Source organism: Hippopotamus amphibius, chromosome 6, assembly GCF_030028045.1.
Source record: "Hippopotamus amphibius kiboko isolate mHipAmp2 chromosome 6, mHipAmp2.hap2, whole genome shotgun sequence".
Lineage (NCBI taxonomy): Eukaryota > Metazoa > Chordata > Mammalia > Artiodactyla > Hippopotamidae > Hippopotamus > Hippopotamus amphibius.
The window spans coordinates 150,445,613-150,469,804 of NC_080191.1; the positions used below are offsets into that span (position 1 = coordinate 150,445,613).

The following is a 24,192-nucleotide window of genomic DNA, read 5'->3' on the forward strand; positions in this document are numbered from 1 at the left end:
TCCTCAGATATCCAAGGGCTCGGAATTAATACCACACCCACATTCATCTTGAAACAAAGTAAGAATTCAAGTACATGATATATGTAAGAGGGTTATGGTTCTTTCCCTTTGGTCCCTTTGGTCCCAACTCAGGAATCCAGGTGGAAAATGTTTTGTCAGGGAAATTCTGCAACCCAGGGGAGATATTAGATGCTACCTTTTTCCTCAGCTGTTTCCCTTCTGCTTCCACACTTCATCAATTTCCAAAATGTGTTCTTTGTGCCACATCTTCCACTTTACAACTGAGATGGCCTCACGTGACTTATCTGGTGTCTATTTAAAATAACCAGTGCTATCCTAGTCTAACAGTTGCTAAAAATGACAAAACTTAGTTTTGAGAGTCACACAATGCTTTGAAATCCACATCTTTTTTTTTTCCTCCTTTACTTTCCTCCTAAAAAAGCAGAGGTGAATAAAGTACCATTATAATCATTTTTATTACTAGGAAATGTAATCATAATCCTCCATTACCTGTTAAAAATTCTTATTTCATAACCTAAGTCACCATTTTTCTGTCTTTCTAGTAAGAACTGAGTGATTTTTTTCTACATTTTATGTTTTTAGTTTTTATTGTTTTCTTTTTCAGGTTTCACATTTTCTTAATTGTACTGCTTGCTTTTTTCATTAAAAAAATACAATTAAAAATTTTAAAAGTAGTTCTCCTGCAGTAGGGAGATGAATGCTCAACCAGATGTTGACCTTGGATTTCTGAGCCGGGAGTCCTTGGAGACAGTTTTCCAACCAACCAACATTCAGGCACACACTTATCTGCCATTATAAAAAAATATGTATTTAACACCTTCCTGGTACTTAATCTAAATAAGACAACAAACCCAGCATAGCCCTTGTCCCCAAGCATCTTCAGTCTTTTGGAGAGACAGGTTCTAAACCAATAAGCCTACCTACATACACATCTTTGCCAATTTGGCTGTGTGCACAGCACAGCAGCTCTACTCCATGAAGTAGTCTTCAATCTGTTTTTCATAGCAGCAGAGTATGTTGGTTTTGAACAGGGACTTTGGAGTCAGAGCATGTGAGCTCAAATCCAGGCTCTACTACTTATCAACTGTATGAATTTGAGCTGATGTTAATAATACTGACCTAATAAGATCAATCAGGATTGAATGAGTCAACATTTGTAAGTTGCTTCTTAGACTGCTTGGTATATTGTAAATGATCTATAGATGTTAAATATATAAAATCCAGTTTGATCAACTTTCTGATCGGTTCCAAGTTCTCCAAGATGTTTGTCACAGTCTAAATTTCAGACTTGATTTTTCTTGTCATTTAAAGCATTTTATTTCTCTACGTCTTTTTCATTATTTGAGGGAAAGTTGAGAGAGGGTGTGTTGGGCTTGTTTCATCACATACCATTTTCAATCACAAATCTTGCAAAGCTGAACGGAATATCTAAACAGGCCCAAGGCACTGGGGTATTTAAATGTTCACTTACAGACATTTCTAATTTCTAAAACAAGCATGCCCTTTGCCTACTGCTTTGATAACCCTTTGCTTCAAGGAAGACAAAGGTCATATTTAAATTCCTCCTTTTAAACATGTCTATCCTCCCAGGTCTAGGGCTCACGGAATGACCTGACAGGCTTTTCAGGCTTGTGGGTGGGCAGCCTGGAGACCATAGTCACTGTGGCCATAGTCACTGACAGGTTTAAATAAACAGTGTCCGCAGCATAAATAAACCACTGCCACAGAGCGAGACTTCCAAACCAAACACAGAACCACATTTTTATGACTGTAAGCTCAGAAATTTTTACCTAACGTTAAATTAGCCAGGTCTCTACCCCTGGGCCTTTTCTTTCTTGAAATCTCTTTCAAATCCCCAGCTGTATTTCTTTTTCTATCCCAACTTCTTTTTAAACTTTCCTCATATGTTCTCTAAAAGTCATATTAGATTGGTGATATTGCCGGCTCTCACTAATGACAGTATATGTTATTCCTTATTCTTTAAAAAAGAACCACAAAATACTTGTTACAGACAGAAATAAATATTAAAAGTTTTTGTGGGATCCTATTTGAAAAGTACCCTACAAAAATGACAACTGCGCTTAGCACACAGGGACAACGCATGTTAATGCATTTGGTCAACACAACCACCTAGTGAGGCATCGTCCCTGTCTTCAGAGAACACTGTTTCACAAAAGTCAATATGTTCACTGACATCCACACCTCTAATAAGTGAGAGAACTCAGCTTAGTGCCCAGATTTTCTGACTTGTTAGGTCCAAACTCTCTGACACATCCATCATCACAGAGAAAGGGGGAAAGTCAACTTGCTTCGCTTGTGTTTAATTGTGGTCTTTCATCTCTTAGAATAAATTACTAACAACTGAAAGTAGACCATTTTCTTTCCTAATAAAATAAGTGCAGGTTTTCTTTCTGTTTGAGTTTGTTTTTCTTCAGAGAATCACTGAAGAAGGGAAAAGGTATAATGGTTTCCATAAAGCTATGTTCAGTTTTTTTTTTCCTTCATTTAATGTTTCTTAGCCATGTCTTTAGACACTTAAAGAAGACAGTACAGATTTGAGAACAGATAATCAAGTGATAATCCTCCTGCTGAATTTGTGGAGAGTTTAAAAAGGTCAAATATTATGCACAAAATTTTCTACATGATAATTATCATCAACTAAGACTTAAAATTTTAGTTTGGAGAAAACAGTAATTAAGAATCCGGTCTCTCTCTACTACAAACACCACATTTTCTCATTGTTGAGAGTTAGTTATGTGTGCTCATTGAGGTGGAAATACAATACAGAACATTTGAATAACAATATTATCCCCCCCCCCACAAAATGTCTTTTTATTGTTAACTTATGAAGAAAATGCCCTTTCATGCTAAGTAACACTAGAAGGACTGAAATAGAAGGGAAAAAAAAACTGTAGAGAAAATAATAGAAAAATAAGACGTGATTAAAATTGATTATTACTGCGAAACAGTTGTGGTTTAGAGAATTTTTTAAAGGGGAAGTCATAGATGTGCAAAACAGGAATATTGAATCTTTTAAAAGACAAATTTAGAGTGTTACTAGTTTCTGACCAGATATTAGGACAAGAGGTGACAGAGAGACCCCCATTAAAATGCTTGGTGAGCACTCCAGAGGCCACCTTTGAGTTAATCGGTAATTTTTCACGGACGACATCTAATCTATGAGTATAAATTACTTTGCACTCTTATTATTCCTTAATTGAAGTGCACCAATGTGAAATTGCCATAGATGTCACAGGAATGATTCTAGCCTCAATTAACTTGGGTGGAATTGAAGCCCTTTTTCCCTGAACTGGGACTATTGTCTGACATCTTGTATTTATTTAAATTGTTGCTAGAAAATTAGAGGAAGACTGTGTGTGACTAGGTGTTTTATAAGGATGTTCTGGAGCCAAAAGAGCATCTACACAATCTATTTCTATTTTAATCCATACCCTCTGATGCAGCTGTGTTGTGTAACAGATGTGCAGCCAGCAGTAGCTTAATCTCCCCAGATTCCATTTGGGAAGTGTAGATTCACAGCACTCATTTTTTTTCAAAATGGCATTTAGAGTCTCCGTGATTTTTAAATCAGAAGATAACCGTGCTTATTGTTTTAAACTAATTCTCCTACATAGCTGCTGTTGTTTAACATATGAAACATGACTTACGCTTTCTGTCGAGATTGTGGGGAAGGGCAACAGGCATGAACTCAATATAAGGCATTCCATTCTATCAGTTCTAAAAGCTTGGAAGAACATATTGCCAATAACTGATGAATATTAATAGGCAACTGATTTAAAACTATAGTCTTCTGTTTGCCCCTAGCCAGTATCACTTGGGAAAGTATTCCTGGTTGAGTAGTTTTTACCTGGAATTAAAAACCATGAGGAAAATAAATCTGGTCTCTAAACACACAGTAACTGAGTAGATACAGATACAAGCTCTACAAAGGCTATAAAGTGATGATGAAATTACTTCCCAGTTCCCCATATTATTAGTAAACATTACTTATATCAAGGATTATACCGCTAGGTGTTTTCTGAAAGTAAGTTTCATAAGTTCTCTGTATAAACAAATTGATCAGTTTATGTTTTGGTTCAAATATCCTGCCCCCTTTCTTTTCACATTCGTAAGACTTATAACCAGCTCTGAATGTTGTCTCCAGAAGTCTCCTGTTACATGAAAATGTTACCTAGTATGGTAACCTAATATGTCACCTAATATGGAGCCTAATTGGAATTACTTGGAGATTAACATCAAAGGTGATTTTCTAGCCTTGACATAATTGTGCCCATTTTTAATTCAACTCATGGTGTATTTATTGAATACCTATGATGTGATAAGCCCGAGGGATATATGTCAGGTGACTCCTAGACGTCCCATAGTCACTCATCAGGTTACTTAGGTAGTCCCAAAACAAATATTTTAGACATGAGAATGGTAGTGCTGACCCTGGTTAGGGCCTGCTAAGATTAGAAAAAAGCAAAAAGATCTGAAATAAATGCAGAAAGGGCAAGACTTCCAGCACACGCTTACTTATCTATTTTGCCTAAGTCAAATTTAATGAAAATGAAATCATTCATCTTTCAGTTGTATTGGTTGCTCTATATATGATTTTACCTCTAAATCCAACTGGTTATAATTGCAAATCCAGCTTTTTCCACACACAGGCAAAATTTTGTGGGAAGAATAGGCAAGGCTATGCTTTAGTAAAAATCTCACTGGGATGACCCTAATTTCATTTTGAATAAGATCTTTTTCTTGATTCTAGAGGAATTACACTCATGAATGAATGGGTGATTAAGTTTCTTGCAGTGAGGAAAAATGGCTCTTGATAATCAGCAGATGGCCTCAGTGATGGATGGAATCAGTAGGAACCAAAGAGAGCACAGTTCGTCTACCTTAGGAAAGTGACAAGTAAATTGAGCTAATTCAACTTAAATGGCCATTGATCCTTAACAGTGTTATGCTATGGGCCAGGTAGGCATATAGAATAAAATAAGCCTCAAGAACCAAGAGCCTATTTAATTGGAATATTTCCAGGTCTGAAGATGGATACATCTTAAGCATTCTCTAAATTACTGTGAATCAAGCATGCATTAGGGAAGATTGTATATGCTTCTTTATAATGCTGCTAAAATTTATGAGTCGTCCATGTTTTTAGGCATTACTTAGAGACCAGCATCAAAGGTGATTCTCTAGTCTTGACTGTTCTGTGTCCACTTTCAGTACAAGTCTATGGACTTTTATTGAGAGCCTCTTGTATGGTAAGCCCCAGGGATACACAATTCCTGGAAATTATAAAAATAATCCTTGATCTCAACAGGGTCACCGTTCACTGATTTTCTTTTTAACACGGGTTCTTTATCCTTATCTAGCAGAAGGTGTATCCAATATCTTTGAGAGAAAAGCCCACCTCCATTTCTCTCTTGTCTGTTTCTCAAAACCTGTACGAAAGGCCTTGTGACAGGTCTCTCTCGTCCCAGCTCTCTCTCACAGCTCTACCTCTTATTCAGACTTCACATCTAAATGATTTTATCCGTGCAGCAGGGAAGTCTCTCCAACCTTTTAACTTTACGCACAGTTATCCATAGTCCCTGGGTAGTAGACAGCTGTCAGCTAGACCAACTTGCATTCATCATCTACCAATCAAGCGGCCCAGCCCAGAGATGAGATAGCAAGCCTCCGCCAACAGTCCATCACAGCCATGGCAGGAAGTCACGAACAGCCATCTCATCTGGAAACCTCCCGGCTGTGAAAGACTAGCATTTCAGGCTCCACGGCGACGGCTGCTGCTCCGCTTTGCTCCAGTGTTTGACCTCATCTGAATAAGACTGAGAGTGTCTATAAATTTGCTGGAAAATTTACAGGTGTGTGATGTATGTAAATTATAGGTTCTTGAAAAAATAATCATCCACAGGACATGTTTTCAGCCTGTGTCTGTACACAAGAAATAAGCAGCCCAGGAATGCCTGTCATTCACCTTGGCTGTGTTAAGGAGTGACGTGGATCACTGACCAGTTAGTTCAGCTTCAGAACTGGTAGGTGCCAGGCTTCCAGGTCCACCGTCACATTTGCAAGTGGAGCTCTGCCAGGTCATTAGCAAGTGAGGGGATGCACAGAGGAGACAGCAGAACCAAGATGCCAAATTGGCATGGGACAAATGATACCCAAATTCATTCACACATTGTGTCATTCTACAAATTATGGCCTACTGTGTGCTAGAGGCTGGTAAGGGACATAAAGAAGAATCTTTTTTCTCTCCCCTCAATCTCATTTAAATGCTTATAATCTAATATGGAAAAGAGTCGTGTACATAATTTCTTATAAAAATTATCCACAATAAATATGTATAGTCACCAATTCAGCAAACATTTATTGAGTATTTATGATTTGTTAGGAAGTGTACTGGGGACATACTGCAAAATAAAGAATTCTAATATAAAGATTGTATTTCAGATTATAGTGTGGGAGGTTAGAACCAAAAATGGACACTATTATTGCATATACACCCTTAATATTAGAGTTCTTTATATTATTTCCATAGTGTCATTCTCCCCATCCTTGATTCTCTGCCCTCTACTCTGTGGCTTCTCCACGTCCAGATCTGTGATGGCTCTGATACAATGGAAAGTTTCCAATGACAGTTGTAAGGAGCCCTCAAGGCTCTAATACACAATTGTATTAGTGCCCATATATTTGTCTCTTGATGGTACAGCCTTAGACTCTGAATAAAATATTGTACACCTGAAGTCCTGGTTTCTGGATGTTAAAAACATACCTGTTATACATAGTGCTCTTCCCTTACCTTTACTATTAAGTCACTGCTTCCTTTAAGAACAGCAATACGCTGAGAATTGCATTTCATCCTTCATTTTTATTATAATGCAGTTGTTCTTATGTGTGTGTTGCTTATTTGCCATACCTCTCTAAACGCGGTGCCTAGTGCTGTGTCAGCACGTGCTCCACTACATCTTCCCTTGAGCTGAACCGTATGTTCTGAATATAATTGGCAGCTCCCTCCCACCAGAGCCATATGGTCCTATACAGAAGAAATGGAGCCCTTAGTCTCTTCAAGTTGCATAACCAGGGAACATACCCCTTCCTTGAAACAGGACTAGACAGTTCTGTTCCCAGGAGCTCTAACAGCCAGCTTTCTCTGAGATGAGTGCCGATATCAAGTGCAGCTACTTCACATTCCCTTTAAAATTAATGTAGAAATGAATGAGTACTTTATCCACTTACCTACTTTATGAAAAGTGAGTCCTATTCTTCTTAAATGAGGGCTGAAGAAACCACAAGTCATTAGCCTGGAAATACTTTTGATGAAAGACAAATTTTCTATTGAGTTATGTTTAAACCAGAGGAGTTTCCCTCACTTTCCTTTTTTGCTTAGTTATTTTTCTCTTCTCTGATTGTGCCTTTGTATTGCAAGAAGGAGGCTGCTGTGTTTCATTGTCACAAATGGATCACGCATTTGTTCCAACGTGTGACCTATAGAAAGGAGAAGATTATATTATCAAGGAAGAAAAGGAGGTTATGTAGGTTGGATGATTTGTTAAGGGAGAAAAAAGTTGTGTTCAGCAGAGAAATGCTTAGAGGCCCAGGAAAAGTCATCCTTCAGATTGCTACAGCAGATGAATATTTGGCTTAAAAAAAGATCAAACATAAAGGCAAACTTCTTTATCAAAATATTAAGTGCATTTTTTTTTTCAGGACAAAATCTTTAAGTCTAACTCTGTCATTAACTCACTAGGTGACCTCAAATTCTTATCTACTATTCAGGATCATTATCTAGATTAAATGAAACATGATATGTAAAGTACTTAACCAAGAGCCTAGTGTAGTGTAAGGTTCTCAATAAATTCTAGTTATATTACATAAGACCAGAATTATTATTAATTGCTACGTAGTATTAGAATAGGTATTACTAAAAATCATGTAATGAGTCCGTATTCTAGAAAGACCATATATATAATTTATTATAATTATATATATTAAAATAAAAACACAATTTATTATAATATATATCAAAATATTTTTAATTTTATTTATTTGATTTACATTAAGGGGCTTATTCATGTGCTGGGGAAAGGGTTGCAAAGGAAAAAAATGGCAGCTTGAGGAGTGAGAATCTAATGCAGAGAAACTTTCAGATGGTAAAGGAAACACAAGTAGAAGGACATTGACTTAACTGAAAGCCCGGAGGAAGAGTCTGAAGAAAATAAGGAATAGAAGTCTGACGTGGCTGAGTCAAAGAGGCTGAAAAATAGAAAAGGAGAAGGAGGTGATATTAGTGGAGCAGACTTGATGTTGGGCCTGGAAGCCGATTTTGAGAAATTAACATTCTTTACTTCTGGTCACAAATAATTTAAGAGGAGCTGTGGCCCAGCTCAGGAAAGGAGCAGCTGTGACCTAGGATATATATAATCAAATATTGATCACCCCTTCTTACCCTTGAAGCCATACTTGTTCCTCTGAGTGGAGTTTCTCTGAGCAGAATCGGACATGCTGTTTTTAATAAGGAAAGAGCTTTTTTGTTTCACCATTGGGTACAGTATGACTATACCAGCTCAGCTGAGTAGGAAATCCAGGTTTGCTCTGTTATCAAACTTGTACCTATAACTGGGGCTGACTCTTTTTTATGAGTCAGCCCACCACATGTGCTTTGGTGGAATTTTTCGTCTTTGATACTAGTAATATTAACCAATCTAATTTTAAGGAACAGAAGGACACTATGCACAAAATAGAAAACCGCTATTTTTATAACTCTAAAATACTCACAGAAATGACTGCTAAGAAATGGAAACTTTACACATAAGGTACATTTAATACTGGAACAATTTGCAGTGTATAATTTATTTATTTTTTCTGTTGGTAAGAATGCTGGGATGGGGAAAGAGTCTAAGCCTGTTTACACACAAATATAATCCTAAACAATTGGAGGAAGTTTGTTGTGGACCTCTTGGGCCAGCTACCACTAACTCATAATGCGCTTTTGTGTAAATTAGAAAAAGGCACCCCCTGCAGCAGGCCAAATCCCTTGTGCCGCAACAATTTCCTCACTCAGGTGGCCCTGTTTATGAGCAACCCTATGGCACAGGGGCAGAGCTGGTCAAATGCAATATGCCAGCGGCCTTTCCTTTTAGATAAGCTCAAAAAAATTCTTAGCATGCTGCATAATGATTTTTCTCTTGGCATGGATAGCAGGTGAAAAACCTAAAGAGCAAATTATTCTCTGTAGAATTTATAACATTGCTTTTGTTATAATTAACTTATTGAAATAAGTGGCAAATTAAACTACTATAACTTGGCTCTGATCAAAAAGTATTCATCTATATTATGTATTTATCCATTTATATAAGAGCTGGGAAATACCATCGTACAAGGTGGACCAAAAAGAATTGGATTATTTTGCCTGAAGAGTAAAGATTTTCCTTGAATATCCTGCCAGAATAACCAGCCAGATGTTTTCCATCTTCTCAGAGCACAGAACAAAAGGAAACTGGCTTGAGCTACATAGATATTTCGACTCTGAAAAGAATTTCCTAGCAAAGAGAATGATAAAATTAGTCAATTAGAGAACTTTTCTTCCCCAGGTAAATAGAACTTTAAAAGTAAGATTAAGAGAAAAAAAAAAAAAAAGTAAGATTAAGGATTTTATTGCCCCACATGTTAAAATCCAGTTTTTCCTTTCCTTTGGAAATATAAAGATAATTTGTAGATAATAATCAGCATTTTTAACTGCAAGAAAAGCTAATAAAGGTGCATAGAATAGACTTCACACATTCATTTTTTGTTGTGGGCAAACTGATTTTTGCATGAGTAAATACCCTTGCTTGTCTAGAATAGTCAAGGGCAGATGAAAGGTAGTGTAGAGAACAGGTTAACAGAGTAGATAGCTTCATATAGCAAACTTTTGCCATCATAGTCCTGTAACACAAAACACTATTACATGGAAATCGTTGATTGGGAAAGCAAAAGGAAGAGGTGATATAGACAATGTAGTGAATGAGTTTGAGTAAAGAAATCCACAACCTATTTCTTAGCCTTTGCAAACATGGGGCTTAGAAGATAGGAGCACTGGGGTCCTAAAGAGCAGTGCAACATCAGGCAATTTGTATTCACTCTCCGATCCTCAGTTTCTCATCTATACAATTATGTGATGATGCAAGGTACTAACATTCCTTCCAGCCCTAATATTTTCAGTAGGAATTCTTTACACTCTTTCCCTCTAAGACATCAGAGTTCTCAAATTTTAATGTGCATGGAGATTCTGGGCCCCTTCCCCAGATTCTGATTCAGTAGATAGATTCCAAAGAAATTCACATGCGCTTTCAATGGTGAGATTGCAGGAAGGCCAAGAAATACATTCAAGAGATATTTGAATAAAACCTAACTTTTTGAATAACAGGGGAAATGTCTGATTAGACTTTGTTCTTTAAGTAACTAGCAGAGGGCCTGGCAAAAAGTAAGTACCCAATGAATGTTGATTCAATTAACTAATTTTCATTACAAGATTCATATTTCTGATATTAATTGATCTCCACATTTATCTGATTCTCTAAAAGAAGGAAGGGATATTTCTAACAGGGAAGATAGGCTACATATAGGTTCCTCAGAAACTACAAATTGATACAGAAGTGCTTTTGTAAGTCAGCATTTTTTTTTAAAATCATACTTTCTCTTCAATATAGCTCCCTTACAATCCTCAAGTAAAAGAAAAAAAATTGAATTCTGCACTTGTATGCCTTTTGCTAAGTGGCATAATAACAGGATGCTCTTTTTATGCTGAAAAAAGGACTAACTCTTTACGTTAAAGTGCAAGAAAATCAAGCTGTCACTTCAACCCACAGCAACTGTCTTGCAGCACCTCTGCTAAATGTCACCCTTCCTCTCTGGGGTTTGATTCTGCTACGAGATCTGGGGGTGTATGCCTCGCTGCACAACTTGTAACATCAGTCTCTGTGCCTCCAAGTCTCAGATTCTTTCCCATTTCACCTCATGTATATTAATACAGAGATTAGTTTCACTTTTTTCTTGAATAGCTAATCACTTGGCAGCCAACAGCCCACTGTGGCATTGCAGGTCAAAATCAGCTGAAAAGGACAGTGTCTTCAAGCTGGAAAATATAATGCTTCATGAAAACTGCACCCAGGACAGGACCTCGGACTTGTCACCCAGACATGAAAGATTTATTTTCAATTACAAATCCAAGCTTAATGTGAGGGCGCCCTGGGGGAGATTCAGATCACTGCTTCTTCTAAATTGACCTTCTACTTGTTTCAATATTTCCTTCGCTATTGAACCACATTCCATGACCCTCTGAGCTGAAGATCCATATTAGCTACTGTAGGAATTGCTGGGCTAGGAAAACTGTTGTAGAATTTCTCTAACTGAAGGCCAAGTTACACGAATAATTTCCTCCACGATGAGCCTTCACTGGTTAATGGAGCAATAGATTTGGGGCTTCAGGCAAGATTTCTGATGGATCACAGGGGCCAATATCACCATGTTTCTTAGGCTTCAATAGAACCCAAAAGAAAAGAATTATTCCAGTTTTCAATATGAGGTGGATTTATTGTTAACATCTAATCAAGACCTATCATATATCCCTTTGGCATCAGTAAATAAGATTACCGGAGGCTAGCTGTTGGACTCTGGAATTAATGATTTGCCTCAGGATGTTTTGGGTCCCTGTTCTAGCGCCTTTATGTACATTTAGCAGCTGCTCCAAAATGCATGCCATATGGCCCTAATCTAGGGTTCACAAGCTTGTCTTTTAAAAACCGTTAATTGAAACTTCCTAGGAAAAGTTAGGTTTAAAAAAATCTTTATAATTTAAAATTTGAGGGTGAGAAATTTGGATTATCATTCAAGTTTAATCAGAGATCTGATTATTGGGAAGTAACTTGGTGTCATTCTTTTTATATTGTAGCTTTCACTACTTTTAACCTGAGACTTTTCTCTTTCGACATATGTTTCTAGACCATTTGTTGTAGAATACTTGCACCATTCTTGGTTTTCGCCTTTGAATCTATTATGCCTATAATCATGGATGATTGTATTAGAGGAAAGTAAACATATTACCTTCACTAGGTTTATCTTGTGGATGTTTAGTTTTTCTTTAGTGACTGTGTTTACAGAACATCAAGAATGGTGCTAGATTTTTCTGGTATTTGTAAACCAGGAGAGTCCAACTATATACTTATTTAGAAAGGTATAAAAAGAAATGAAGAATAAAAAGAAACTATTAACTAATTCTCTCATCGCCTTTATTTTGTTCCATTGGCATCATCTGGGTGATTCAAACCACTATGCTATTTCCATAATCCTCAAACTTTGTCATTAAAATTATTTTTACCTAGGGAGACTTATAGATTTGTTATTGCTACCTGTTTTGTTTGATGTGTGCATGTGTGTAATAGGGTGTTGGTATTTCTAAATGTGGTATTAGTGAGATTATTTAGTGTTATTCCAAATTAGCAATTTTACCTCATTGTGTGCCACTGTTTCACAAATGAGATTTCCGTATACTCCAAAATTCAGGATGCTTCAGTCTCTATTTTTTGAAAGTATTCAAGTTTTTTGTAATATTTGTAATTAATTTTTGTAATCTTAATGTATTTTGCTAAATTACTTGTAAATTTACTTAATTTTGTAATTACTAAAAGTTTTTAAATGCTTCATATATGAAGAAACTATTCAAAAATTTTAACCAAAGGGAAGTCAAAGACCGCAACCATTAGTTAGAGATTTCTTGCAAAAAATGCTTTTTTATTGCACCAAAGAGAAGTAAGAATGTGCTCAAAGATTATGGGAACATGTCAAAATGACATAGGAGCCAGTATGGAAAGGCTTCTACTGCCAAATGTGGGACAATTTCAGCATCAAAATAAATAATAATAGTAAAAGATTATAACCCCAGGATATAATAACCCATGAGGCTATACAGATAAGAATGAATGAATGAATGAATACAAACTGGGGAGAAAGAAAAGTTTTTCTTACAGCCAATTCCAACTAATAATAAAATATGAAGAATTTAATATTTGTTTCAGATAAGAATCATGAACAGATTCTAAAATTAGTGAATGAAAGTATGATGAAAAACAGGATATTCACATATTCTCAATGTAATCTGTCTACTTTATACGTATTAACTACAAAAGGAAAATAATAATGAGTTAGTAGTAAAGAAACCTGGAAAACACCAGTTTAACAAAGTGGTCACAGGACAAATCAATCAATGTTATGATGCACTGAATAAAAACAACATTACTTCTATGATTTTTCTGTTAAAAATTCATAACCTGAGGAAATATAATCATGAGGAAACAGCAAATAAACCCTAACTGAGGGACATTCTATGCAATAACTGACCTGTATTTCTCAAAAAAAAAAAAAAAAAAACAAAGACAGACCAACAAACGGTTTGAAATTAAGAAGATTAAATGGAAAACTAAATTCAACATGTGGGTCCAGATTTGATAGGAAAGAGAGAGAGGGAGGGAAGGAAAAATGGAGGAAGAAAAGGAAGGGAGGAAGGAAGGAAGGAAGGAGGGTAGGTAGGTGTTAGGATGTGAGGAATCTAGGAGAAGGGATACATGGTAATTTTTTATTCTATTTTTTGAGATGTTCCTGTAATACTGCAAGTATTCAAAAATAAAAAATTTTAAAATCATTAAATCAGTCAGATTAGCTTTTAATTGAGAATATAATAAAAACTGGATTTAATAAAGACCAGATTTTACTAGTCATACCTTAGACTGATGTTTATCCTCTCAAAAACCCTATGATGGTAGAAATAAAATAAAGCAATCCGTTTTGGTCAATATTCATATGAAATTACTTAAGCTATCTTATCAGCTTTCTTCATTGCCCAGACTTTATGTCCTGTCCTTCCCTTTCTATTATTTGTGTCCTTCTCAGGTGTCATCTGGTGTGGGATTGAGGAACACAACCTGTCTCCTTCCCACTCAGGTCCCAGCTCTGTGCAGTTGACTACTGCTGCTTGTTTTATGATGGTCAGAATTACTCAAATATCTTGTCTTTTTTTTTTTCTTTTTTGCTATTTCCTCCTGCAGTCTAAAATATGTGCAACTAACATGGGCTGGCAATTTTGCTAACTAGTCTAAAATAATCAGCCATCAGCAAATCAAGACAGTCTTTACCGTATGCAAGTTCCTGTGCCTGATGCACAGGGAGGCCAAACAAACGGAAACGTGGAAGTTTGGAGCAGAGAAAGGTTTACTGCAGGGCCAAGCAAAGAGAACTGCTGGCTCGTGCTCAAAAAACCCAAACTCCCCGAAAATTTTTTGTAGGCAAAATTTGGGTTGGCGACTGCAGGGTGTGTGACTTTCTTCTGATTGGTTGGTGGTGAGGTCACAGGGCGGTGCTCCAGGAATCTTGTGCTCAGCCTGAAGTTACCATCTTCCACCTGGGTGGAGGCCTTAGTTCCAGCTGAAGAACTCAAAGATATTGTTCTGTATATTCCTTGAGCAGGAACTAGGATCCTGCTGCACTAGTGTTTCTCGACTTCTCCTCCTTTCTTTCTGCCTTCCCTCGCTTCCCTGATTAGCAAACTGTTTGAATCTGCCCTTAGGAAGTCAGGGAAGGTCTCGGAGGCTGAATGAAGCCTGTTTCCTACAAACAGAAAGCAGGGGACAGGGAAAGGATTTGTACCAGGGAGGACCCTGGGTTTCACGATGTCTTCCATTTAATCATCATCAGAGTATTTTGGTTCACAGAACTGTTCTCATTACAATAAACCCAACTAAAGGAGTCGAATTCTAAGGCACTGCCTGCGGTGAATATAAACATGCCCTTTACCCTTAATGAGATTCCTTAAGTGGGTTTATATCATAACAAATACCCTTACTACCTGAATAAAACTTAGAGGGCAATATATGTATTTTCAATTGCCTTGCCAATTACAGTCTGTAGAAGAATTAAAAAACCTCTGTGGTAAATTTTACCTTGTTGTCTATATACATGTGTTCAATTGTTTTACAGTTTTTGAACATTCTGTCTTTTTTCTTTTTAATTTGTATTGATTTTCAATAAAAATGGAATAATGATTTTTTTTTAATGAAATAAGTGATGACATGGGGTGGGGGGCAAAGGGGAAGCTGAGACAAAGTGAGAGAGTAGCACTGACATATATACACTATCAAATGTAAAATAGATAGCTAGTGGGAAGCTGCTATATAACACAGGGAGATCAACTCTATGATTGGTGATACCTTAGAGGGGTGGGATAGGGAGGGTGGGAAGGAGTCGCAGGAGGGAAGGGATATGGGGATATTAGTATACATACAGCTGATTCACTTTGTTGTACAGCAGAAACTGGCACAGCAGTGCAAATCAATTATACTCTAATAAAGAGCTTTAAAAAAAAGAAAAATAAGTGATGATAAGGAAAACGTCAAATTTAGTTGATTAAAGCCAAAGCATTTTTCCCAACATACATTAAGCCCTCCTGCGCACCAAAAACATTATCTCCTTTAATAATGATAACTGTGCAGGGTAGAACTGTGATTATTAACACTATCTACTAGGAAACAGACTCAGAGGAGCTAACAAATGTGCTCACACTGTGACTTGCTTATACACCCAAGTTGTTCTACTATATCCGGTGTTCTTTTCACAATACTAACTGTTGGGAAAAGCTCAAATGCCTTTCCTTCTTTGTGTCCTTGGGCCAATATTCTGGGCCAGCCTGCTGGTCCACGTGTCCCATTCTTCTTTGACATGTCCTATTCTTCTTTCACGTAAGCCTTACCCAGTGCTGTCTTATTTTTCTCCCTTTAAAATTACTGCCACCCACTTTATGTCTAAAAGCATTTTCCCCAGAGATTGGGTGCTGAGAGGGTTTGCTTCTAAATTTTTGCTCTGCTACTGCCATCAAAGAAAGACACACAGACCTCTTTCATTTGGAAAGTTTAGTTGTTGGTCTCAATATGGTAACAGAATTGTAATATATTAATGTATTGTAATATATTAATGGGGCAGATATAGTGGAACACCCAGTCCAGAAAAAATAAAGAAGGTGAGAAAATTATGAATACGAATTATAATTTTCAAGGTACACACACATACACACACACTTGCAATGGAGTGCATGAGAGACCAAAATATATGTTAGACAGTTAGATATTTACAAGAATTTTCATAGTCCTAATTCTTCCTGAAGCAGTATAGCGTAATAATAAACTATATACTTCCTGAAAACTTTTCTTTATATAGCAACCATTGTACACTATGTGTTTAAATCACTGGACACATTCTTGCATAATCAGAACAATTAGAAATGAATAATATGATTTCTATTCTCAGGAGACCTTTTAAAAGGGAGTTTTCTCTTTTTTCACTTCTTTGTGAGAAAGATTATTCAGAAAGTACCAAAGTTTTGTCAGTTTTCATACCAGTTTGTTGTCCAGATTCAAATAGACAAGAAGTACACAATAGTTTAATGCAGTGGATGTTAGATGAGATTTTCTTGACGTGCAGACCAAGAAGTGTGAGCATTAACAACCTTAAGTTGGGGTGGAGAATAGAGGCGGCAGTGTTGGAGCTGGGGCTGGGGATGACTTTTTCCCCAGCATCTTGAGAACTGCTTGTAATGGGAATAGTATACAAAACTCAGGACTAAGCAAATCATGGCCTTTTCCTCTCCATTACTATCTACACTCAGAAGAAATTGGTTAAAATAAATATTTTAGTCCTGTTTGGGGGAAAGAATCACAAAATGTTAAAATTAAATTATAGATGGATCAATCTCACCTATTGACCTTGGAGATATTGAAAATATTGGGAATTTGGGAACTGAAAAACTGAAATACCTACAGGTGTTTTCTTTCCAGGCATCTGTTAGCAGTCACTTTCTTTCCCGTCGTGTTCCTTCTTGTTCAGCTATCAGGAATAAAAGCCTTGGCAAGTAACTCAGTTTGCTCTTCCCAAAGATGATGGGCCATTAAAAAGCAAATTATCTCACAAGAAACAAATAAATACATAAATGCACCGAAACATGAAAGGTTAGAAATACAACCAAGTTATATGATATTAAGATAACCTCATTTCAGAGCAATTTTTTTTCAGAGGATACATACAAAAAGGAAATTATTTTGACTTTATCCTTTGTTACTTTCCAAGAAGAATTTGGACAGCAGTTCTCAAGAGAACACAACAGCAAGGAAGCTAGCTAGAGATGGTGGGTAATTAAATGGTACTATGTGTTCTTTTTCCCTACACAGACCCCAAATTATCCAATTTGTGGAATTTTAAGCCATCATATTTTAAACAATCTTGACTCAAAAAAATAATGGAAAACTATCCTATTTAATATGAGTTTTCCCATATCTTTTTTTTTTTTTTTTTTCTTTTTTTGGCCACACCACTAAGCTTGCAGGATCTTAGTTCTCTGACCAGGGATTGAACCCGGGCCTTCAGCAGTAGTGAAAGTGTAGAGTCCTAACCACTGGACCTCCAGGGAATTTCCAATGGAGGTTTTATTTAGATAAAACAATGTTCCCCATCAGAACAGAATATTTTTCAAAAGTGAGTTTGACAGAAAAGAAGGAAGATTGTTTGCTGGAAGACTGCAGGTTGAGTGACTAGTCAGAAGGATTTTACGACTCCAAGGAGAAAAGAAGAGGATCTAGACTAAGTTAGTAACATGAGTAGAATACAGAAGACAGAAACAGGATGCAGAGGAAGAATTAACTTGAGTTGACAACTAAGAAGATAGGGAGAGTTAGCACCTGGGATTTCCAGTCATATTTTTAGCCAGAGAAGTCGAGGTATTATTCCCACAGTTTTAAATTCTTTTATGTTAAAGGTGCAAAATTCTTTATGAGTTAATTTTCTCATTCATATTCCCAAGTCCCTAGAAGGATGCCTCACTACTATTCAAAGTCTCAAGTCTGCAAGGCTGGCTTTTTACTCGTCATTATGGTCCCTAATTTGAAGTAACTATCAATTTGACTCAAGGATTCAACCACAATCATCTGTACCGAGACAACAACATTGATAAAAAACGAAAGATTTCTTTTCTACTTCTGTACAGCATGAATTACATACTGTGGAATCTGATAACTATATGTGTATATATATTCTATTTAACACATTTAGAAATTAAACACAACAAAGATAGACATTCAAATTTGCCACCTCCCAACGAAAAGAAAGTGTAGAATTCCTGATATCTTAAATTTCTGACATTCTAGATGTCATCTGAAATGTAAACATTCTGCGTTTTTCCTAATCCCAGTTTCCTCCTTGAATATGCTTAGGTATTTTTTTCTACTGAGAAGCACCATTCTTTCCTTTTGTTTTACATTCTAATGATGTTGCCTGTATGGTTGTATCGTAAGAGATCTGAATATAGATTGGGTCAACCACTGAGTTGCAGGGCTGCTGCCAGACCATTTAACTTAGTTCCTCCCACACTCCTTAGGGTCCACCTATCACAGAACTATCTGAGTTCACTGTTCATCAGTAACCCAAGCCAATACCTTGATCACAGTAATTTTTTATTTATTTTTCCCTTTCCCAATTTATTTTAGGCCTAAACTGATTTTTCTAATCCAAGGGCCTATGGACTCATGTTCAGTTGCATGGTTTCTCAATAACACCTAGAAAGTAATTCTCGTTCCTAAATCAGGTAATCATGAAATTGACGGTAAATCTGCTCAGCAAATTAATCAGACCTCTAGTAGTTCCATGTATGAACACAATATTTGGAGATTTTTAAAAAATAGATGAAATTTTAGGTGGGAAGTATGACATTAAATAAATTATATTTGAACACATAGTTGAATGGCAAATGTAGTGGATACATGAGCCAGTGACACAATCCTTGACAAAATTGTAATTTTCAATTTTGTAAGTTTGCCTTAGGTTTAAAAGTAATAATTTTTTTCATGGTCTTGTATTCATTAGTCAAGCAAATTAAATAGTTGAATTTTTTTGAAAAATTCTGCTGCTTTCACCCTCTAAAAAAAGAAGAACTTGTTTTCGTAATTGCTATTTTTCTATCTAACAAAAATAACGTGTCAACATGTTAAGACACAAATTAGTCACACCTTCTAAGAGCTTACAATTGAGGGCCAGGAAAGGCCAGATAAAATTAGTGACTATTAAGAATGACTTACGTAAAGAGAAAAACCTTCTCCAAAGTAACCATAAAGGTAAGCAACACTTTCAGATCTTTGCAAAATTAACTTCTCCTGTTGCTGGGCTATCGTTGAGCAATTCAGTGTAAAGTTACAGCTAGAGTGATCTGAAATGATTCTGCTATTAAGCGCATGACAGCTGAGTCAATTTTTAAAAGAACTTTAAATGAATACTCCATTCGATAGCAAGGTATAAAGAATACTGCCAATGCACCTAAGTTGGACAATTAGCAAACTGTCTCTTTCGAGGTAGCAATTTATTTAACTTTCTTCATTTTGTTCCCTTTGCCAAGCCACAAAGTTTTGTTTGGATATAGAATCACAAATCAAAGAATTCGTGCAAGCACATAGTATCACTTTAACAGGTCTAAAGAGATATGATTTTATTTGTTGACTGGCTTTAATAAAGACAGGAGCTATTTATTAAGTTTTCCTCATATAAAACTCATAGTGGCTCTTTGAATTCACTCTAATGATAAGTTGTTTTTAGTCAGAGAGATGGATGATAGAGAGAGAGAGAGAGAGAAAGATAATAGATAACTACAGCATACATAGGAAATAGAAATCAAGAGGGAAGTTCAGCACTGAAGGGTAAAAACGGAGACAGAGTAGCTTGGACATTCTAAGCCTAGGACACAATGTTTTACCCAATGATTTATTCCATTTTTTGTGCTATGACTTAACAATGCAGTTTTGGAATTGAATTGATTTTGTTCAAGTTTTTTTTAAGATGCTACAAGATTTCTTTAAACTATATATAAAGTAGCGGTTGCACTATGTATAAAGAGATAATTGATGTTTTTACAGTATTGTTACATAAACACAAAACTATTTGACCAATCTACCAGAGTGGTTTAAATGATGCTGCTAAAACTGGAATTATAGAGGAGATACTGCATTTAGTTATTGTAGAGATAATTTATTACTATGGTTTCTTACATGCTGTGTGTTGCATGATGGTTATCAGTAAGTCAATTTTTTGTGTGAATGAGGAGATTCATTTGAATGTAACTGGATTCATTCAATATTATTTCAAGAGGAATTAAATGCAAATCCTGGCTTTTGCACCAACTGTCATAAGCTATATTTAGAAATCGAATTTTGATCTGAATGTATTTGTGATATAGAATTATAGGTAATAAACTGCCTAGATTGTATTCTCCCAATCATTCTCTCTGTCTCTCTGTCTCTCTGTCTCTCTCTCTCACACACACACACACACACTCATACACACACACAAACTCATATCTCCTTTATCCTTCAAGAGTCCTTTCTATCTATTGCACAGTAATCCATCCATAATGTTGTTTTCAGGGTTCATGCCATCAGCCTATCTTTATAGATCAAAACATTTGTAACAGGTTCCTTCAGGAATTTAAACTAATAGTTCTATCTTATACCAAAATTCATTTAAAAGCAAATAAGGTAAAAGAGTTCCTTGCCATGTTGTTTTGTATTTTAATATGCTTTCGTTTATATAAATATTGTATATATGCAATATTCTTTTGTGTAAGAAGATATGAAAATTTCTTTAAATTGTTATGTAGATTCAATAAAAGGTAATGGATATAAATATATCTTTCTGGTTATAATTCTTTCTATTATTCAACATATATTTCTCTTCATTATTAAATTCACTATAAAATGGAGCTTTGAACATTGGAGAAGTATGACTCTCAACTTTTCAAAAATCTTCAAATATTCTACACTTTTCTAATTGAGCAGATCTCCTCAGTTTAGAATTTAGTGAATTCCAAAATGTAATCTCAAATTACAGCCAGTACAGTGATTCTTAACCATGGCGTATCATCAATAAAAATATATACAAGCCTATACATGCAAAGATTGCTTATAATTTTATGCGTGAGTCTTGGAAAAATACCTCTGCTCTATACCCTCATATCCTGCCACTCTGCCACACATACCTTAAATTCCAACTATGTTAGACCACGAGCAACTTGAGGACTGACAGTATTTATGCAAGAACACGTTCTCATACACCTCATGAAACCATCCCAAATATCTCTACCAAGTAACTTGGCCCCTAGAATGTCTCCCTTGAGGTCTTTCAGAATGTTTTCATTCTCTTTATCTGCCCCCTGTTACCTGTTACCTGGATAACTTGGGAAACATTTGGGGAAGATAAATGTCATTTTTCTGATTTTAGTCTCTGCTATTCTTCCTAAAGTAAATTATTTTATTCTGGTGGGAAATAATTTTTTACTGAAGAACTTGGATTGCACTCATTTGATGAACACAGGCTTCAATTTTATTTAAATTTGATGTCTATTTGATTCATGTCAGCTCAAAAGGGTGTTCTTTGATGTCTTTTTATTTCTATTTTCCAGGTTTCTTGAGCACAGGGGATCAAGCTGCAAAAGGAAACTATGGACTCCTTGATCTCATTCAGGCTTTAAGGTGGACTAGTGAGAATATTGGATTCTTTGGTGGTGACCCCTTAAGAATCACTGTTTTTGGATCTGGCGCTGGGGGTTCATGTGTCAATCTGCTGACTTTATCCCATTATTCTGAAGGTAACCGTTGGAGCAATTCAACCAAAGGTATTATGCAGGTTGCAAATTTTGACAATTTTGGTGTCTGCATGCCACCACCATCAGTAATATGTGATGCTCTGTATATATTTCTCTGTTTAAACTGTGTTAGGTTGAACTCAATAACTGTTTAAAACTTTGTTTCTTCAGCTTCTGTGTGCATGTTTAAATTTTTGTCAAACTCTTTTCTTTGTCTCCTGTGGAGCTTGGTATCGATGCCCTTTCAAGCACACTTCAGAATAATTAGCATTACAGGGACTTTCTCTCCTCCAAAGGGTGATTTTGGGGAAAATCAAAGATGTTCACAGTTCTGTTATCGCTGTTTATTCAGTAAAGAAAATCAAAGACAAGGGTTTTTTTTTAAATTATTTTTTTAATGCAAGACTTGTATATAATCTATTTTTTAGATAGTAGATGTTTTAAACCCTTTACTAGTATGAAGATAATAAGGAAGCAATTGTAAGCTAGTTTGTTTGGAAACGTGATTTTCACTTGTTGTCTGAGTAGGGAATGGATATTTGATTATTTTGCATGCATGATCCAAAATTGTCAAAGCATCAAAGTCACTAGTAGAGCTTTCCATTAAAAAGGAAAATACGTTTAAATTTGTGCTTTTTCTATTTTCAACTCCAAAAGTGTTATTTTTTTTTCCCCCTGAAGCCTGGCAAAGCAGCATGGAACACTGAGGCTGCTTAAATCCATGAACTATTCTTCTTGTCTCCATTTTCTGGCCTTGACATCCTTTTTTCCAAAATGCCTGCCCAAGGCTTATCATGCTGGTCTTTACAGACTCCCATTTTGCCATGGGTTTAGTCACCCATTCTTATAACATTATTAACTTGAAATATCCACAAGAACACAGGTGTTCTGTTGGAGAAGTCTGTAAAGCAAATACTTTCTCTCCAGTATACATACACAATAGGTAGAAAAATAGAGAATACACATCAACGTAGACCATCTTGTATTTTCTGCTTTTCAGTCATCATTTTATATATGTCAAGAAAGTATACACTGTCTATTGTAATTCATGAAGACTCTTAATTTGTAAGACTGAGTTTTATGATATGAGCACCAGACATAGAATATTTGTTTTGGGTATCAAAGACACATTGGTGTGAAATTCCAAAATAACAGTCATTAAGTGAGTTTATATATTTGGAGGATCATATATTATTATAGACTTAACTTATAGACATAGTTTATGTAACATCTCATTTGTATTAGCAGAGTTCTGATTAGAGATGACAAAATGACATATATATGAGAACTCTTCCAATTGTATAGAGATTTGGGCCTGCAGTGAAATGACTGATTTTGAAATAACAAACTTTGTTGTTGTTGTTGTTTTTCTTTTTTTCTTTTTTCTTAGTTTCTGTTGTTGTTTTTCTTATTTGAACAGATTAGATTGTTCTAGCCTCAGGGATATACTAATGCCAATACTTATCTAGGATAACATTAGACAATCTGTTCAGACTTCCTAGGGTCATTTGGTCTCAAATGCTATTTGTGCTGATTTTCACTAAAACTTTTTCTAAATGTAAAGTGAACATGGACACCAAAGCCATTCTCAGCCAGTATAAAACTAGCATTGCTTAAAGAGATGAATCAATTAGTTCATCAGCTAGCATTGCTATTCATCAATCCATAATGTGGTAAACAGTGGCAAATGGCTGTGCAAACAATTGAAAATATAGCATTCCATCACACTCTTCAAGGAAATCTGTCCATGCCTGGCTAGATAAATGAACTTACATGTGAGCTAGTCCTAAGTTTTTCTCTCTTAAGGAAGTGGCCTGAATTGACCAGGAGATGCTTAGAAGAGGTCTTGAAATCATCAGGCTAATTTTATCTCCGTTGCAGACATAGACTTTAAAGTCTGGGAACTTCCCAGAGCTGCAACAATGCTCAGGTCTGTATCTATCAAGAGTTAACCACACATAACAAGCACTCTCACTAAGGATAAAATATGTGGTTTTAACCAATATCATCTAGATGGCATATTTCAGACTATATTAAACGTGGTATGTGTTGTCCTCAAAACCTTTTCTGGTATATTTAGTTAGTGTCAAGTCCCTAAAATGGGAAAGAATCTTATAGAAATCTTATTTTAGCTATAAAGTTTTTAAGCAGTAAAATATTTCTCTGAGCAAATGTTGACAAACACATGGCCTATATAATTTTTTTTAATTATCTGTATTTATATTATTTGCTCCATCAAACTTTACTCTAGCAAACTGAAAATATGTTCATAAAGATGTCAGAAACCAAAACAGATTTATATTAGTATTGTTTGACTTTTTGAATATTTTTAGAATTATCTAGGAACATGTTATAGATATTTTGAATACATATACATGTTTGGAGAAAAAATGAAAACTTTGCTTTCTAATTCAGTCATTACTTTAACACCTTTGTGAAAGAGTTCTTACACATTAACACATATG

The 24,192-nt window shown here is 35.8% G+C and overlaps 1 protein-coding gene across 3 annotated transcripts in view; it reads left to right on the plus strand.

Annotated features, from left to right (window-relative positions):
• NLGN1 (neuroligin 1) overlaps window positions 1–24,192 on the plus strand; it is an 805,184-nt gene that overhangs the window by 777,368 nt on the left and 3,624 nt on the right. For 2 of the 3 annotated variants that reach the window (XM_057738870.1, XM_057738867.1), the window contains exon 4: window positions 21,545–21,757. In XM_057738870.1, coding sequence (XP_057594853.1) covers window positions 21,545–21,757 — 213 coding nt within the window. The remainder of the gene's footprint in view (window positions 1–21,544; window positions 21,758–24,192) is intronic. The other variant, XM_057738866.1, reaches the window with a different exon arrangement.